This window comes from Zosterops lateralis (genome assembly GCF_965231275.1).
Source record: "Zosterops lateralis genome assembly, chromosome: 17".
Taxonomy (NCBI): domain Eukaryota; kingdom Metazoa; phylum Chordata; class Aves; order Passeriformes; family Zosteropidae; genus Zosterops; species Zosterops lateralis.
The window spans coordinates 2912430-2930736 of record NC_139777.1 but is presented as its reverse complement, the minus strand read 5'-3'; the positions used below and the strand labels follow the sequence as shown (position 1 = coordinate 2930736).

The window sequence follows — 18307 nt, the reverse complement described above, 5'->3', positions numbered from 1 at the left end:
AAACTGGTGGAAGAAAGGATCAGGATAACATAAAACTTTAAGGATGACATGGGATCTCTCTCACTTTCCCCAAGTTGGGAAGTCCCACAAAAATGGGCTGATTTTGCTACTGCCTCCAATCACTTGAGCTTTCAAACACATCAAGTTCAGCCAGTTCTAACAATGTCTGGTCATGGAGGTCTCCTTTCCCAGAGTCAGAATAATCAGACTTCAGGGGGTTCCATCTCACCATCTTTTTTTCTTCTTATCTTGTCATTATCTAAAGTTTTCATCCTTCCTCTTCTTTAACTTTACAGAGACATGAGAAGAGGGGAATGGTCCTTTCCCTCTGGGAAGGTGAGGACTGGAATAGTCTTAATATAAAGCAAAATCTCAGAGCAGCAACCTCCCAGTACACCCAGCCCAGGCCCCTCTCCACCCTCACCACAACTGCCTTCCCCTCAGCACTGAGGGAGAAATTATGTGTATCAGTGTTTACAGAAACAGTGTTTCTCCAGGATTAAATGATGGGGAACTCACAGGCACCTCCATCAGAAATACCATTCTCATCTGCTCTCTCTGTGTCCTACATGCTCAAAATACTCATCAGAGAAAACAGCAACTGATACCAGGAAAGCATGACAAGGGAAAGCAGATCTCTTCTGGGAACCTGTAGGTAAATACGATTCCTAAAGGTCAGTATATGGACTGAAAGCACAAAGGAAACATGAGCTGGTTTTAAAGTTCAAATCCGGGTGTCAGGAGACTTGGATTATATTCCTGGCTCTAACAGGGCTCTCATGCCAACCACAAGGCACCCATCCATCCCTTTTGTCATTTCATTTAACCAGTTAAGAGCTGGGACACCAATCAGTGTCACTTCTCAGCCTTCCCGTGAAGGCCAATAAATTTCATGAAATTATTGTATGAAGCCTTTTCTGTTTCTCAGAAGGAAAAGAGGAGCTAATCTAAGATAGTCGCAGTGCTTAGAATTGCAAAGTATTACTGAGTCAAATTCTGCAGTGATTTACAACTTGTGCATCTCAATTGGCACCAATTTAACATGACTCACTGCATATTTTAATCCATCATCTGGGGACTCACATGGGATTCTAAGACTATCCAAGAACCTAATTGAAATTGCAGAGAGGCTCCAAAATCCAACTATTTCAGGCCCAAGCATGGCTTTTGAAGGATCTGTGAGAACAAACTCGCAGACTGAGAGATTCCATGAACAAGTTTGGCTTTAATTTACAGTCTGGTTGGGATTGTTTGGTGTTTTTTGAAGCTGCTGTCCTTGTTTCAGATTTAAGCACTATGTATTTATTGCTGCTTTGAGGCAGGCTGACAACTGATGTTCAGACTCGAGGATATAAATTTGCCATTTGCCCCAGATGAGGCCTGGGCCCAGGACTGGCTGTTCCTGTTCCACACGGATCCTTTCCATTGCAAAGGAATTAAGTAACCATTCACCTGACACGTACATCAGCCACACTCGACATCCCTTTGTGCTGTCAAAAGCTGCCAGAAATCTTAATTGGGTAACTGCAGCAATCTGTTTGTACATCTCCTACACATGCGACAACAACCTCCCTCAGAAGGAGCCGCAGAGCCAAGTTTATCCTCCAGAGGCTCAATCTCGGACCTATTTCTGCCACTCCTCGCACTTGCTCTGTGAAGGAGCCCCACGGGAGACTTGCCCTGTGCCGTGTCCGCCCCAGGGCCCCGCCAGCGGCCTCGGCCGCAATTCCCGGGCTATTCCCAGAGGGAAGGGGACGGGACGGGGATGCGTTTTCCAGCGGCCCGAAGGACTGACCGGGGCGTGCTGTGGGGACACCGGGAGGGCTCCCAGTGCGGCGGGATGCCGCAGCCGACTGTGAGGGCAGAGATCCCGGTGCCGGTGCCGGGTCCAGCCGCATTCCCGGTCCCGGTCCCCTCACAGCTCGGCCACGCCCCCTCACGGCCAGGGCCCGCCCCCTCATTATTAGACGACGCCCGCCACTTTAGGCCACGCCTCCTCCGAGCCAGACCACGCCCCCTCACCACCCGCTCCCGGCCCGGTTCGCGCCGCTCGGCGGTAACGCCGGAAGTGACGCCACGCCCGTGTCCTGGCAACCGTCCCCGCGGTAACGGCGCGCGCGAGGCTCCGGCCGAGGCCTCCCCGATCCCGGCCCGGCCCCGAGCCCGCAGCCCCCGCCAGGGCCCGGCCCCGAGCCCGCAGCCCCGCCAGGACCCGGCCCGGTCCTGATCCCACAGCCCCCCGCCAGGGCCCGGCCCCGATCCCGCACCCCCTGCCAGGGCCCGGCCCGGCCCCCAGTCCCGGCTCTGAGGGGCGGCCGGACCCGGTCACCGTCCCCCCCTCCCGGCATCTGCTGGGCCTTCTCTGCAGAAGTTTTCCCGGGACACAGTTATGGGTGACCAAATCCAGTTCATTGTTGAGAAGCTCAATCAGGAGCCCTTCAGGAAGAACTACAATTTGATCTCGTTTGACTCCCTGGAGTCGCTGCAGCTGCTGCAGCTGCTCAGTGATGTCCTGGGGGAGATTGACCCGAAGGTAAGGAGGGCGCTCAGAGGTGATCACATCTCCTAAGGTGGCTTGACGCTGGAATTTGCTTTTATTTAGGTCTGGCTCAGTATAGTCCGGCGGCGTGTTTGTTTCACCAAAAGAAGCTGGTATGAATCTTCTAGGAAATAAACGTGCCTGGCAAGAATCTTTCCTGCCCATACGTCTGAGTGCTCTTGGCAAACCAGCAAATGTTTCTTGGGGCAGCATCCCTGTTCCCCAGAGGCTGATGATGGTGTTTTTCCTTGTGAAATTAAGGGTACAGATCTTGGTTCATACTGACAAAGTGTTCAGCCAGAGTCAGGCTGTGTCTTGCACACACCCAGGGTAGGAGCTGATCAAGAATTAAACCTCATAACTGTTGCAATGGAATGCAATGTTTCATTGCTGTTGCAATGGAAATCATATCCCACTCCTTGGAGGCTGCCAAAAGTGTGTGTGAGATGAGAAGAGACCATCCACACACCTGGGGTGTGGATACCTGTGCCTTGGAGTGCCAGGATATCCGACTGCCTGGGAGGATGTGCTCAGTGTGGCTGCACAGATGAGATCCCAGGTATTCCTGGAGTAAATTGACCTTAATATTTATGTTGCAGGAAAATCCACTAGAAGGGAATTGAAGTTTGGTGATTTAAGGGATGTTCTGTACAGAGCATCTCCACTATCATCTGGTAAATTAATAAAGTCAGTTCTTTCAGTGTTGCCAGAAAATTAACATCGCTTGGACAAACAAGTTTATAAAAATAATTGATTATAGTAAATAATATAGTGTTATCATAATAATTAGTAATTAATTCTTAGATCGATTGTTTTATAGTAGTTACAATAAATTTCACTATATGAATAATAATAAAGAATAATGACTTATTTAATTTTAAAACCTGTTTAGCATGCTGTCGACATTAGAGAGGAGCTGCCGGAACAAACAGCTAAAAGAATGCTCAACCTCCTTGGAATCCTCAAATACAAACCTCCAGGGACTATCTCAGACCTGTGAGTACCTTTTTGCCTACAAATCATGTTAAAACATCTTTTTTAGGTTATGTGGTACTGACCTTTAGTTCAGGTGAGCTCTGCTCCAATGTCCCCTTGAATGTTGGGATGGGATTCCAGGTGTGGCTCCATTTGGGTGCTGTTCCCGTGTCCCTGTGGATGTTTTAGGGTTCCATTTGGGTGTTGTTCTCATGTCTCCATGGATATTTTGGGGTCCCAGGTGTGGCTTTAGGTGGGTGCCATTCCCGTGTCCCCGTGGATGTTTTGGGGTCCCAGTTGTGACTCCATTTGGGAGCTGTTCCTTTGTCCCCATGGATGTTTTGGGGTCTCAGGTGTGGCTCTAGATGGGTGCTGTTCCCATGTCCCTGTGGATATTTTGGGGTCCCAGGTGTGGCTCCATTTGGGCGCTGTTCCCGTGTCCCCGTGGATGTTTTGGGGTCCTGAATGTGGCTCCATCTGGGCGCTGTTCCCGTGTCCCTGTGGATGTTTTGGGGTTCCATGTGGGCGCTGTTCCTGTATCCCCATGGATATTTTGGGGTCCCAGGTGTGGCCCCAGGTGGGCGCTGCCCGCACCTGCGCAGGTGCAGTGGCGGCTCCGGCCGGCAGAGGGCGCCGCACGCCCGGCCCGGCCCTGTCCCGGTCCCGGTCCCGTCTCACCTGTGCCAGGTGATCCCAAATCCCAAATCCCGCGCTCCTTCCGCTCTGCCGGCATCCCTCAAGGCTGTCACAGGAAACGAGGACTTGTCGCTCCTGGCTTTATCCTATTGCAGGGTTTTTATCTGACTCAAGGTAGAAGAATTGGGAGCCTAAACTGCAGATTTCCAGCTCAGAATAGGTTGGGTTGGAAGGGATCTGAAGATCATCCAACCTGCTGCCATGGGCAGGGACACTTTCCACTATCCCAGGTTGCTCAGAGCTCCATCCAACCTGGCCTTGAACATTTCCAGGGATCCAGAGGCAGCCACAGCTTCTCTGGGCACCCTGTGCCAGGGTCTCACAGGGAAGAATTGCTTCCTAATATGTAATCCAACCCTGCCCTCTGTCATTGTGAGGCCATTCCCATTGTCCTGGCATTAAAAGCCCTGGTAAAATGTTCCTCTCCATCTCTATTTTGTGCTTCATTGAGGTTCTTGAATGTGCAAATCCCTCAGCCTTCTCTCTTCCAGGCTAATCAAACCCAAGCCTCATCATGAGCGTTTTCTAACATTACAAAAACCATTAGGGAAGTGGAGTAGGAATGTCAAAACACTGCAGATCTTTTGTTCCAAGCCAGCATTCTTTTGTTTGAGATTTACTGGCATTTTCTCCTGGTTGGTCCCATACAGGAGTGCTTTTCGCCAAGGGCTGGTTACTGGAAGCAAAGCTGTAATTCATCCTGTCTTACATTGGCTTCTTCAGAGGACCAATGAACTCAAGACAAGAGCTTACCTGGCACGTTTCTTAGTGAAACTGGAAGTGCCAGCAGAGTTTCTACAGGATGATACTGTGGCTGACTTCAACAAACAGGTACCATTTCTCATGAATGCCAACAGTTTAGGTTAATTGAGGTGCCAGTAGGAGGAGGGATTAATGAATCAGGAATTGATGCTGGCATACATGTTCAAGTGACTGATGTTAAAAGCTTGTTGGAATCAAGGAGAAGCAAAGATTCATAATAAAAAGTTGATGTCTTGACCACTTTTCTTCCAATAACCCTGAAATTATGTATTAATAAGTAGCATTGAATTAAAAGGCTTTAAGCCCATTAAGCACTGGGTGCCAAATAATGTTCAGAGCCATGTTGGCTTAGACAGACTTTTAGTTCTTAATTTTTTAACAGCTTTGGGATTTTTTTTCTATGAAATATGACCTGGATATTTTTAACTTTATAAAATTACCACTTCAAACAGAAAATGCTATGACCAAAAGTCAATGTCTCCTAATTGTCCATTGATTGTATTTTTATCACAATAGTCCTTTGATAGTATTTGATGCCTAATATTTGTATGAGCCTTGCTCCACGTTTGCTTTAACCATTTATTTTTTGTGAATAAAGAAAAGATTTCTTTTTCTTTGTGCTGACATTCCTACTTATTATGTTCTCACTTCTTTTGTGAGCATTAGATGTTGATTTTAGATAGTCAGACTTGGTGGGTTTAAAATGTAAAACTTGAAGTGAACCAAAGTTTTGGGTTTATTATCTGAGGTACATATTTACTTATTTTTTTTCCAGTTTTCTGTGCCTTTTGTTCTGTAAAACCACAGTGGGTTTGAGTGTTTGTAAGAGGTAACTTGATCTATTAACTCTGCACCAGCAAAGCTGAACAGTCTGACTGAGGCTTGACTAAGCCTTTTATTTTTTTGTTACCTCTAACAATATTGGATTTATACCTTGAAATAACTCAGCAGAAATAGCAGAGAGAGAGAAAGGAATGCAGATTGTATGTTTTGTTCAGTATGTCACAGTCTTAATGTGTATAAATATCCACCTCCATAATTTCCATTACGTCAGATGTGTTCCTTTTTGGGATTACAGTAATAGAACCATCTTATTAAACTAAGACCCTGCTGATTAATTCAAAACAGAAGCTGGGGCAATAGAATGCCTTACTGCAATATAACATGACAGTGCAAATATTTAGATACTAATGAATTAAACAATTAGCCTGAATTATTTAATACTGTCTTGCAATGGTGTCTTTTAAGGGAAATTTCAAAAATGAGAGTTTGGACACCTTATAACACCATATTGTGGGTGTGTAGAACCGAGCAGAAATGAACTTTTGTAAATTTTGTTTTGCTCCCAGGTGCCAGAGATCTCTCTTTCCATATAGAAACCTGGGTCTTTTTATGGTCATTTGAGTGTGTCCCTTATTTCAGGTGCATGTGGGGCACCCAAAGGGAAAAGTGAGAACCTTTTTTTGTTACAATCCATCAAACTTTGCTCTGCCTTGTTTGAGTCCTGCCATTGGCCTTGAAATTTCATGTTCCAACAAGGAAAAGTCTTATGGAACTCCTCTTTTGACAGAGGTAGAGACACACAAAGGAAAACTCTTGGACACCAGCAGTGGGAATGCAGTTGCTCAGAGACCACCTGCTCATTTTCATTTTTGTTGAAGGACTTCCAGAATGGATAAAGGGGTATCATGGAAACTAGCTGGGTTTTACTCCTGCCTTTTGCAACTTGTTCCTCCTCTTCCAGCCTGTGCATTCCTTGTCACACCTTTATTTGCCACTTAATCCAGCTCTTTGTTTTTATCTTCTTCTCCTTAGCCATTTTATTGCTGTTTTTTAAATTCCTTCCAGCTTGTCAATGTGTGCTTGATACTGAAACAATCAGAACTGAGCAGAGTGCTCTGGATGCTGCTTCCCCAGGGTTTTATAGAATGGAGTTCCTGCTTCACTGCTCAGGGCTCTGATGCCTTTGTTTGAACTGGCCTTTGCTGTTGCCATTTGGTATTCACCTTTCATAACAACTCCTCTTTCCAGGAAGTAAAAAAATGACTTGATACTCTCCTTTTAGATTTTTCCATCTCATTGAAGGGTTGTTTCTGTGGAGATTATCTTTCCTTATACCTCAGCTCGCGTTTCTCCGAGTCGAATCTAAATTTATTTCCTCTCCATATTTCTAAACTCTTGCTGTCCCCTGTTATTTCTCTACCCACACAGACTTTCACACTGCCTCTCAGTTTAAGATTCCTGGTGGGCAAAGTACTGGTGTGGAAGTAGCACACTGTCTCCTTGTCTCTGAGTGCTGAGCTGCATCTATCAGTCTCTGGGATGTTCTGAGGGTTATGCAACGTGGCACAGCCACTTCTCACGTGTTCACTCAGCCCTGCTCTTGGGCCACTCTGGAAACTCAAGCCTCATTCCTTCCATCAAAAGTGTTGTTAGAGCCAACTCTTCCTTTTGGGGCTGATACATTTCTCTATGTGGTATATATAGATGTATAGTAAGAGAGAGTAATTTGTTAGTTTTTCCCTTTCGGCTGACATCTTATTTTCCTGTTTTGCAACTCACTGTGTATTACAAAAGGTGAAAATACTGGGGAAATTGTGAAGTTCTGATTGTCTCTTCAAATGGAAGATAATGCACTGTGATTTTTTTATTTCTGCTTTATAAGTTGACAGGCTTTTGCAATGAGAAAATGCCTTTTTATGTTGTTCTCACCATATTTCTATGTCTACATTTACTGTTTAAGTAGTAAAACAGTGTGTTGATCTGAAAATCCTTAGACACAGAGCTCATCCTGCACAATTTCCATTTCACTTCACAGTATGAAGAACTCATGGAAGCATTTAAAAACCTACATAAGGAGCACGAGCAGCTCAAAATATCTGGTTTATCAACTGCAGAAATAAGAAGGGTAAACAAACTCCACAGTTTTTTATTTTGTTGGGTTTTTTTGCATGTCAGTTCCATGGCTTTGTGGACAAGGTGAAAGCAGCAGAGGCCAGAGCTGGTGGGCACTGCAGCTGCCTCCTGTCACTGCTGTCTGTTGGCAAACACAAAGTCCTGCTCGTGTTTAGGGCTGAGTTTTCTGGAGCAGATTGGGAAATGAGGCTGCCAAGACTCTGTGATGCAGCATGATTTCCAAATATTAGAACTCCATTTCCTCTGAGTGCAGACTGATACAGAGCCTTTTGCTTTCCTGATAGTGGCTAATAATTCCAGAGGGTGTTGAATGAATTAAGAGCTTAAGTCAACAGAAATGATGACCCCACGTGGCTCAAGTGTTAAATAGAAATATTTGCTCTGTTTCAGCAAAATAATTAAACTTGTGTACAGCTTTCCAGTGGACACACAGACAAGGCAGGCAAATGTTGAGATAAGGTCTACATTTGGAGAATTCATTTTCTTTTCTCTCATAACCATCAATCTGTGGAGCCCTGCTGTTATAAAATAGGACTAAAGGAGAATAATAATAATCAGATACATGTTTCAGCACTAGAAAGTGTTTCTTTTAAGACAGTTTTAATACAAAAAGTGGCAGCAGACATAGCTCATAAGCAACTTCATGCAAATTGGTCTGCCAGGAAGTGGATAATGCTGGTGACATTAAGAACATATGTCAGACTGCATCAGATGTTGAATTCATGCTGATTCGTTCCTTGGTGGTTTCTGTTTGTTTGTTTTTATTTTAGAGAAATCCACCTGCTTTTATTTTAAATGTTCACATTAATACTCAAGGATGCAGATGAAGAATGTTAGCATAAAGAGAGTGGGAACTGTGGGGGAAGTAAGAGAGAAGAGAGATTGGAATCCTGGATGTTTGATCATAGATCAATAAAATTATAACTGCCTCCATGTATTCAGGGAAGAATTCTGATTTTCATATTAATTTGAAGAGAATTTTGTCCAATCCAATAGACACGGGAAATAACTTAATATTTCTTTATCTGTTTTTCTTGCTTTTTAGGACATCAGCGCAATGGAAGAAGAGAAAAATCAACTGGCCAAAAGAGTAGAGCGTCTTAAGAAGAGGGTAACAAGAGAAGTAACTCCTACATTTCAGTGTCATAATCCTTGGCCTGCAACTCCGATTTTGGAATGCAAACAAGGATTAAGATAAACACACTGTATGTCTAGGAAGGAATCAAGTAACTAATTGACCTACAGGGAATCTCCCCAGGCGTTGATCCAGAGCTTTTAAGAATCTCGAGTCCAGTACTTTGCTGTCATTTCTGAGTAGTAACGTGTATGGAAGGGAAGTGCTAAGTGGGCTTGTGAGACATATGATCTCTTTAATGTATTTCTCAGCTATCTGACAGCAACATGCACTATTTATCCGCTTGCTGTAGGTGGAGACAGTACAAAATCATCAACGGATGCTTGAAATAGCAAGACAGCTTCGCTTAGAGAAAGAGAGAGAAGAATCTCTGGCTCAACAGAAACAAGAACAAAAAAGTCAGGTACTGGCATAACAACATACCTGTTAAAGAGTTGTTGGTGTTTGTTTGGGAATTGTGCATTTTAAAAATACATCAGGAACAGCAGTAGCTGGGAGAGTTTCTCCCAACCCCAGAAAATTAAATCCCATTTAAAAGATTTTAGAGGAGGAGGCTTGACCCTGCAAGTTTTGAACACCACAGTGAAGGTGCTTGGCTGCCTCAGCTCCCACTGACATCATCCTTTAACATTCCCAGGAAATGTTCCATGACTTACTGCTGGAGCACCCAAAGGGAACTCTTCATATTTATGGCAGTGAGCAAATGTTTCCTTGGTTTGATTTCTATCTCTCTGATCTGCACAAAGATTTCAGGGGCTGAGCAACATAGCAAGTACCTCATCTTTTTCTGGGTGGGGGAAATATGTATTCAGGAGCAGTCTTTGGATTTAGGCCCCTGAATTTGGGAAAAATGATGTCCTGAGAAGCCCTGGGAGCAGTTGACATCCAAGTGTAAAGGGTGGGTTTCATTCTTGTCCTGTGTTGTCAAAACAAGATACTTCAATAGAATCCAGTGCCATTTTGTTGCATTGTCTCACCAAATTCTGTAGCCTGAATTTCAACACTATTAAAATGGGAAAACCCCTCAGATTTCTTGTATTGCAGCCTTTATCTGGATGTGGGATCAATGGGAATCAGTGGCCTGTTGGGTCTTTGCCTGGGCCTGAGTAAGATCACAATTAAAATGAATGTGATGTCCAGTTAATTTCAGTTCTTACTACACATCTAAGTCTCAAAAATGCAAATCAGCTGGGGCTTGTTTGGCAGGAAGCTTTCCAGACTGCTTTTGGGAAGGACAGTGGATTGCTGTGACAACTCAGCTGCATTGCAGGATAAGGAGAGTTATCTGCTGCAATCCTGATTCCTGCTGCCTTTTGTTATTGTTGTAATGCTCAAGCCACTCGTATTTTTGGTTGAAAATTGTTGGATGAATTTCTGCCATCAGAAAAAATTGGGAGAACAAGAACACTCTTCTCAATTAACAGGAGGGAATATCAAGTAAACCCAGGCCAAGTGTTGAAAATTTTGTCTGGCACATTCCCTTGTGAAACAGAAAATCACCAGACGTTCGAGCTGCCTTGTTTTGTGTTTGGGGTTCTTTTGGGGCTCTGTTGGTTTAGTTGTTTGTGGATTTCCAAGGAATGACTCTCTGTGTGTCCAATTGTCTCTCCAAAGTTGTTCCACGCTGAGCAGAGGCTGCAGAGGGCCCAGGTCCAGCTGAAGGAGATGCAGCACGTGGTGGCAGATTCCAAACCAGAAAGTGAGTAGGGCTTTTCCTGTTGCATCCTAGGTTAGTGTGGTGCAAAACATGCCATAGAATGGTGTATAAATTACTTCCAAAATGATAGAATCTGACTACTTCTCAATTTAAATTTAGTAAACCAAGTCATTGTCCTACTCTTTCAAGAACATTTACTATTTCAGTTGCATCACACAACTGCTTTGGCAGCTCTTCTGAGTTAAAGGATTTTTCGCAGTCACCACCTCGTAGCATTGTTATTACTTTATAATTTTACTTTGATTTTTTAATGATTCTCTTCTGCCACTGAACCACAAGTGGAACTAAAGGAGTATCTGAACCATCTCACAGGGACTTGCAGTGGATTTTATAACTGTTCCTTTTTTGCAGTAGCTATCAGAGAGTTTATACAGCAAAGCTGTGTCAACAATTCTATTTCAGTTCCTGGGTTTTTTTAAGGCCAATGGAAACTCGATGGGTTCAGTTCACAGAAGCAAAGGTAACATAATAAAAAGCTAGTAAATATGTCATTTAATCATTGAGATGAAAATAAAGTTAACATGTTTAGTTTCCTTATCTTGAGTGCTGCTTGCAGGGGAAAAAACAAAAAGTATTTAGATGTTCCCAATCAAAGCTTGGAGTCATTACTTAAGAAAACTTGTGTTGAAATTTTGCCCAAAGACCTCAGGACTCAGCTTTGTAATTGCTTTCCCCAGTTACAAAAGCACTGCCTGTAGCAGCAATTACAGAATGCCAACTGTGGGTTTTTTTTAATAATTGAAGTTAGGTGACCACAGTGCATTGAATAGGTTCCATTTATTTTAAAAGCTTTGTTGGTCTACATGGTAGCACAACTTATTTAATTTTGAAGATTCCCTTTGGCTGCCGTTTGGTACCTCAGCTGCCCCCTGGTATCACTGTGGCCTTGTCTGCTGACAGTGCAACAGCTGGATTTTCATTTCAGATTTTCTCTGCTAGTCACATCCTTCTCTTTAAAGGAAACTTCTTGCATTTTTAATACTTCAGGTGTTTTTACTTCCTGAGCAAGATAAATGTTCAGAGTTTTTGCTAATGAGCAGAAGCTTTGTCGTTTGTCTTATGGATTTGATTACTTCGCTTTATAATTAATTTTATATTTAAAGAAATGTAAAGGAACTCTGTAAGGAATGCAACTAGCACATATTCATGAGTATCATTAGCATGCAATTAGCATCAGCCTGCTTGAGCTGTGCCAGGAGAATACACCCTGTGGTTGGTAGGATTTTAACTCTTAGAAACATCATTTTTAGAAGACTTTGTATTGTATCATTAATTGTTATGAGCTGTTACAGAACAGCTGGAAGTGATGCTGCTGGTTCACAGAACACTCCTTCCCTGTTTATTAACTTCAGTCCTTTCTTGTTTATTAATTTCAGTCCTTCCCTGTTTATTAACTTCAATCTTTCCCTCTTTAATAACTTCAGTACTACTCAGGATATTGTTTAACTAGAGAGGGATTTGCTGCTGGTAGCACTAAGTAACATGAATTTTCCTATTCTGCAGGGGTTTTTTTGGTGGTGTTTGTTGTATTGAACATGAGCAGGATTTTTATTAACACTGGCCTCTGGTCTGAATAACCACAACCCAGCTCACAATTACTCTGCAAGATTGACATCATTTTGGTTTGAGTATCTCTGCTGCACAAACAGAAATTTGTAACATGAAGAAACAAAACAAATCACTGAATTCTTGGTCTCTGTCCATTTTACAGGACATTACTGGTTCATATATTGGCAGAATTGTGAAGAAGTGCATGAGTAGCTTGAAAATATTGATTAAAAGAATGTGTTAAAACGATTTGTTGATGAACAGTAACATGTGTAATTTATAAACTTCATTAAGTTAATATGTAGGAATAGATTTAGAACACTGAGAACTTCAAAGATACTTGTCAAAGAGGAATTGCTTTGTACAGATGCCCAGTTTATTTTTGATGAAAACCAGAAATTTAGGAACCTATTACTTAAATATTCCATTTGGAATAAAAAAATAATATTTTTCCCTTCCACACAATGATCTTTTCCTAAAATTCCAAGTTTAAATGATCTCCTCCAACACTGCAGACCACATTACAATTAAAGTTATGGAAGTATTTAGTAAAGGAGACTGGATTAGGTGGAACTTTATTTCATCTTCAAATGATTTGATTTATTATAAAGTCACTGTCAATTGATGCAAGGTCATGGTAAAGCACTTCTAAGATAATTTGATATCTGTGATAAGAATACAAATGTGGTTGGTGAGATTGATGATGTTGCTGTAGTTGATTTTTTTAAGGTCATTAACTCTTTTACCCCATTTTGAGCAAACAAGGCAGCAAAAATTCAATGTGGTCTCTGTTAAAAGGATTAAAAGGAGTTTAGTGGAAGGTTTAGAGAAATGGAATGGGTGTTTGGCTTTTCTTTGTTTGGTATTTACACCAGAAAGAAAATAGCAGATGATCACTGGTGAAATTAAAATAGGGAAATGGCTGAATAATGAGGAGACTGCTGATTCCAAGTGACCATAATCACTGGGGAAGCCAAGCCCGTGCCAACAGCATTTATTTTAAGGAATAGCCAAATTCCAGGACATTCCCCTGGGAATAATGTATATGCAATGTATTTATGGCACGTGGGGCTCTTTCCTAAGAAGTGTCTGAGAAGAATTTGTGGGTCAGGTGTGGGAATGGGAGAGCTGGAGCTCCCACTGCCATAGATGAGCCTTCCTTGCTTTTATTTCTGGGAGAAAATGCCAGAGGAGACTTTCTTTGCCTCTGGGTTTGGCTCTAGCACATGCAGCCCCAAGCCAATTCAACATTCAAGAAGAGCACTGAAAGGTCAGAGAGGTTTCAAAGAGCTCTGATCATAATTATAAAGATGGAAAGCAGAACTTAAAATCACAAATTCAGGAAGCTTTTTTGGTTTTTCAAGAGTATATGGAAGAGATGATTGATCTGCCAGTGTTTGCATGTCCCAGGCCTCTGTTTAAGAGAGGGAAAGTGGAAGTGATGTTCTTGGAAGCTGTGGAGGAAATCATTTCAGCCCTCTCTTTGTGGCTGCAGAAAGGGAAGGGAAGGATTTGATGCTGGAAGTCTGTTCTAGACTTGGTCATGGCCTTCCCGTGTGATATTAAATAAATTCTTGGCAGAGTCTATGAAATGAGTGTCCCTCTCTCTTTTTTCTCCCCTTTTAAAAACTGAATTCCTGTTGCAAATGGTTCTGGTCCAGGATGCCCAGTTGGCAGCCTGGGGAGGGAAAAGCAGTCAGATTCTGAGCACAAGGTTAATCAAGTTTTAGCTCCATTAACAAAATTATGGAGAGAAAATTGCCTCTCTTCTACATGACTGAGCAAGCACGACTAAACTCTTTCTCCCATCCCTCTCTTTATAATAATAATAATAAAAAAATTTGAATGGAAAACATGAGGAGTTGCTGTGAATAGCTCTCCCCATGTAAATACGTGGTTGGCAGAAGCTTTGCTAAAATAACCTGAGGGCACAGAGCCAGATTTCTGTGCCGCTTACGTGTGGAGATTTTGTAACCATAAGTCAATGTTGAAACATTAAAAACAGAATTTATATGTGTAATGGAAAGATCTGAAGTATGCTGGCCCTTTTTTCCTCTCTAGCCTGGGAATTTGCAAAAGAATGTTTTTCACTGAAAAAAAAACCACCCCAAAGTAGGAGCTGTCCTGTGTTTTGGTTTTTAAGGTTCTGTTTAGCAGCAAAAGTAGCTCTTAGGTAGTTACTTCTCCATGTGTTGAGTTGTATAGGAGGAAAAATATATCCAGTTTATTCAGGAAAGAAATGATATTACTCATGAGGGATGTTGACATCATGTCTTTCCCCATCAAGAAATCAAGTTTTAACTTGTTTTGTTGCTCCATTAGGACTCAGCACAACTGAGAACCACTCAGGGGGTAACAGGACTTGGTAGCAGCTCTGAGGTTATTTGAGAAATAAATCAGATTGTGATCAAGGTTATACTCCATGAAGTCAAAAGGTCTCTGCTCTTATCAAAGCTCTTGTGGTTCTTTGCTAAGATAGCTACAACAAATCCTTTAAGCATGTACATTTTTATCAGAAAACTGGAGTAGCACAAGAACTGGGGTATAGGTTATATATGCAGGTTTCTTAGCTGCTAAAAACATCAAGAAATTGATTTAATTAAAATATTAATATTTAATATCAGAATAATGTGATTAATATCACATTGATTTCCACACCAAAGATCTTGGTTATAAATATCAGATTGGCAGTGGTGTTGCAGTCAGTTCTGAGGTGATAATTCAGCTCACAGGGTATGTGGGAAGCAGCTTTGCTCCATTTGCAGAGGTGGGAGATTTCTAGTGAGACATTAAGATGTGCTCCCTCCTGCCCAGCTCTGTCGTGGGCTGAGGAGGATTGGAATTGAGTTCTTCTGGAGGACAGAAGTGGGAGATCTCTCCCAGTAGGTCCCAGTGTGTTTCCCAGCGTGCAGCTGCAGTGCCAAGCGCACGATGGCTGTTCCACAGGCAGAGTAACTCCACTCTCCCACTCCAAAACCAGTCTGGGGGCTGTTTGTTTTGATAAATGGCCCCTCCACAAAGGGGAAAAGGTCCTGTGGTAGTGTTGCTTTCCATAAACACAGAAATCAACAAACTGGGAAAGAGGAATTCCCACTCCTTTTTAGTTTGTGTTGACTCGGCTTCGTTGGCAGTGCTGCTTTCCCCAGGGCCTGTTTTTTCTCCCAGTTCTTGAGGTTTTCTCAAGAGCTGATGGCTTGTTTCCCTTCTGGCAGCTTTCCTGTCAGAGTGGGCTGGGAGCAGGGCTCAGGAGGAGCTCTCAGGACACTGATTTAGAGGTAAATAGCAGCAGAAAAACGGGGGCCCCTTTTCCTGGGCTCTTTCACTTTGTTCTGACCTTTCCCTTTGGCAGTCAGGCTTCTTAGCCTGAGAACCAAAAGCTGTTTTCATCTACATCCTTTCCCATCTCTGTTTCAGCAGCATCAGCTGCACTTTTGTATCTCTGTGCTCAACTTCTGTCTGCTTGTGCAGTAAATGAAAGAGATGGAGATTGTGAACTTCTTGTTTTCCTTGGCGTTTCATCACAATTCCATCTTCTCCCTAATATGGAGAGAGCCAAAATCCCAACCACAGCAAGTTGTTTGCAGATGAAAAAGAACCCTGGATCACCTAGACCATGAAAAATACTCTGAAATACCCATTCCTATTCTCATCTGGTGTGCAGCTTCCAAATCTTGTAGTCCTTGGCACAGTTGTCTCTGAGGAATTATTGCACTGAACTGCCTGTTGTCAGTGGAGACTGTGCAGTGTAATTTAAATAGATGTTTCCTTTTATTCTGTTGCATTTTTCTATCTGTGAATTGTTCTTATCTGCACCTACTTGGGTTTATTTATAAATGATCTGTTAAGGAGCCTGAATTACTCTGCTTAGAAAGAGCCAAGTCCTCCTAAGCCTGGTAAGGTGTAGGTGCATCAGGCTGGTGTCCAGCAAAGCTTATAAATGAGGTTGTTTTTTTTCTATTGGATTGTTATTTTCTGCATTCTCAGTCTATAAACTGTCCTGAGATTAAATGTTTATTCTTTCAAGAAGAAATCTTTACAGGGAGGCAATCTGTGTTTCAGCAATGTAAAGTACCCTTAGAGTAGGCATACATTAAACTTTGCCCATTTAAAGGCCTTTTTAAATGCCAGATAGGAAAAAAAAAAAGATTTAATTTAAGCACGAATCTCCAAGGATATAATAAATCTATCAACTGAGCTAGGCCAAATTAAGATTTTTCTACAGATAAAGGTTCAATGGCTGTTTATATCAGTGGTGTGTGTTGAATTCTGTATCTGATTCAGCTGGAGTTTCATGTGAGAGAGGTTTACTTATTATTAATGAGAAGAGTCTCTCAAGGAGCTGATAGTTACATGTTAGAGATAGAGGTGCATAATAAATCCTCTTATATTGTTTAAGATCCAGATTAAAAATTTAAATCAAGTAACTCCCCCTTTCTCTGAGCACTGAAAAGAAGACTCAAATGTTGTGCTGTTGTTATTGTAATCAGCTGCTAAATACTTTAATGTGTTGGGGAAATCAAACTTAATTATCTGCTACGTTGCTTTTATAGACACTCACTGATTTAATTTGTTTTTAAGGTTTAATGAAGAAACTAGAAGAGGAGATAAATTTCAATTCCTACCTGGTAACTGAAAAAATCCCCGGAGAGGTGGAAAGTAAAAAGACTTCAGTGTATTACTTAGAAAAGGTGGTTGCAGAGCCAGCCATGACTCAAGCTGATCTCACTGCACTGCAAAGTGAGGTGAGGAACCAAGGTCACTCTTCATTTGTGTTCTGTAGCATGGTCTGAGCTTCCTGGACTCTGCAGTGTTCTTATCCCTGCTTCATATCCTGGAGAAAATGTTCCATTCCCAAAGCAGCATCCCCTCAGTTGTAAAATCAAAAGTGTCTCAATCACTGAGTGCAAACTCTCTGATAAAGTTTTTTTAAATACCCACAAAAGAGACACGAGTAAACCAACCCCAAACCCCAAACCCAAACATATCCTTAGGTGCTATTGAGGAAATGGTGTTAATTCAGCACTAAAAGGCTGATTTTTCTTCTTGTTTGAAACTCTCCCTGCCATTGGGGGGGTTTATGCCAACACATCCAGAGCTTCTGGAGGGAACAGCATTCCCTGGGGGATGTATCCTCACAAGATGATGCCTTAATCCATGTGCAGTGGCTCAGAACTCCTCAGTGTTTGGAAGAGCCCTGCATTGTTTGGTTTAGTTTTTAAGACCAAAGAAAATTTGGGCATCAAACACTTGATTTGCCTTTCCAGGCGTTTTCATAAGTTAAAAGCAAATAGTCATAGAAAAACCCTTAATTGTCAGATATATCCAGAATGTGCAGAGGGGTTTGTTGCCACAGAAGTACATTTATATATTAACTCAATGAAGTTTTCTTATTTACATAATCCTAAATAAAAGATTAAATACGAAATATTATGTCCTAGAAGAATTTAGAGGAATGCTAATTATTAGTATTTCTATTGATGATAATGAGAAAGATTTACACCAACGTTAGAGGGAAGAAGAGCAATCCTACATCCTAAATGTCTTCTCTTACCAGTTTAATGCCCCTGGGATTTCCAGCTGAGGCTTTGCCATGAAATAGAGATCATGAGGAAACAGAGTATCCATCTTAAGGGATGACAGCATTAATAAATGGCAGATTAGGGCTGAAATAATAAACCAGCTCTGTGATTCAGCCTCTGCTTTCCTAGATTAGTTCCTCTAATCAAAACAATATTTGTGGCTGCAGTTATGTCTTTCAGGCATGTTTGAAACCCTGTTTTGCACATTTTTTCCAAGAGGGTTGTTGGGTTTATCGCAATATTTAAAAAGCTTTAAAGTTTTTCCCTCTTTCTCCATGATGTAACCTTTGATTTGTTATATTTTGGAAGTATCTTCTTCTTGAAAGATAATAAAAACATGTCATACACTTGGCTGTTATCACAGCCTGGCCTTAGGCAGCTTTTTTTTTTTTTTTTTTTTTTTTTTTTTTTTTTTTTTAAGTTGGCTTTTTATTATCTCA

At 42.0% G+C, this 18307-nt stretch overlaps 1 protein-coding gene across 1 annotated transcript in view; it reads left to right on the top strand.

The window, feature by feature from the left end:
* The first annotated feature begins 2338 nt into the window (after positions 1–2338).
* Positions 2339–18307, top strand: part of IFT81 (intraflagellar transport 81) — a 36815-nt gene continuing 20846 nt past the window's right edge. The window contains exons 1-8 of the mRNA XM_083874172.1: positions 2339–2533; positions 3432–3535; positions 4861–5041; positions 7791–7880; positions 8934–8999; positions 9316–9426; positions 10638–10722; positions 16867–17030. Of these exons, the coding sequence (XP_083730298.1) occupies positions 2390–2533; positions 3432–3535; positions 4861–5041; positions 7791–7880; positions 8934–8999; positions 9316–9426; positions 10638–10722; positions 16867–17030 (945 nt within the window). The 5' untranslated portion in view covers positions 2339–2389. The remainder of the gene's footprint in view (positions 2534–3431; positions 3536–4860; positions 5042–7790; positions 7881–8933; positions 9000–9315; positions 9427–10637; positions 10723–16866; positions 17031–18307) is intronic.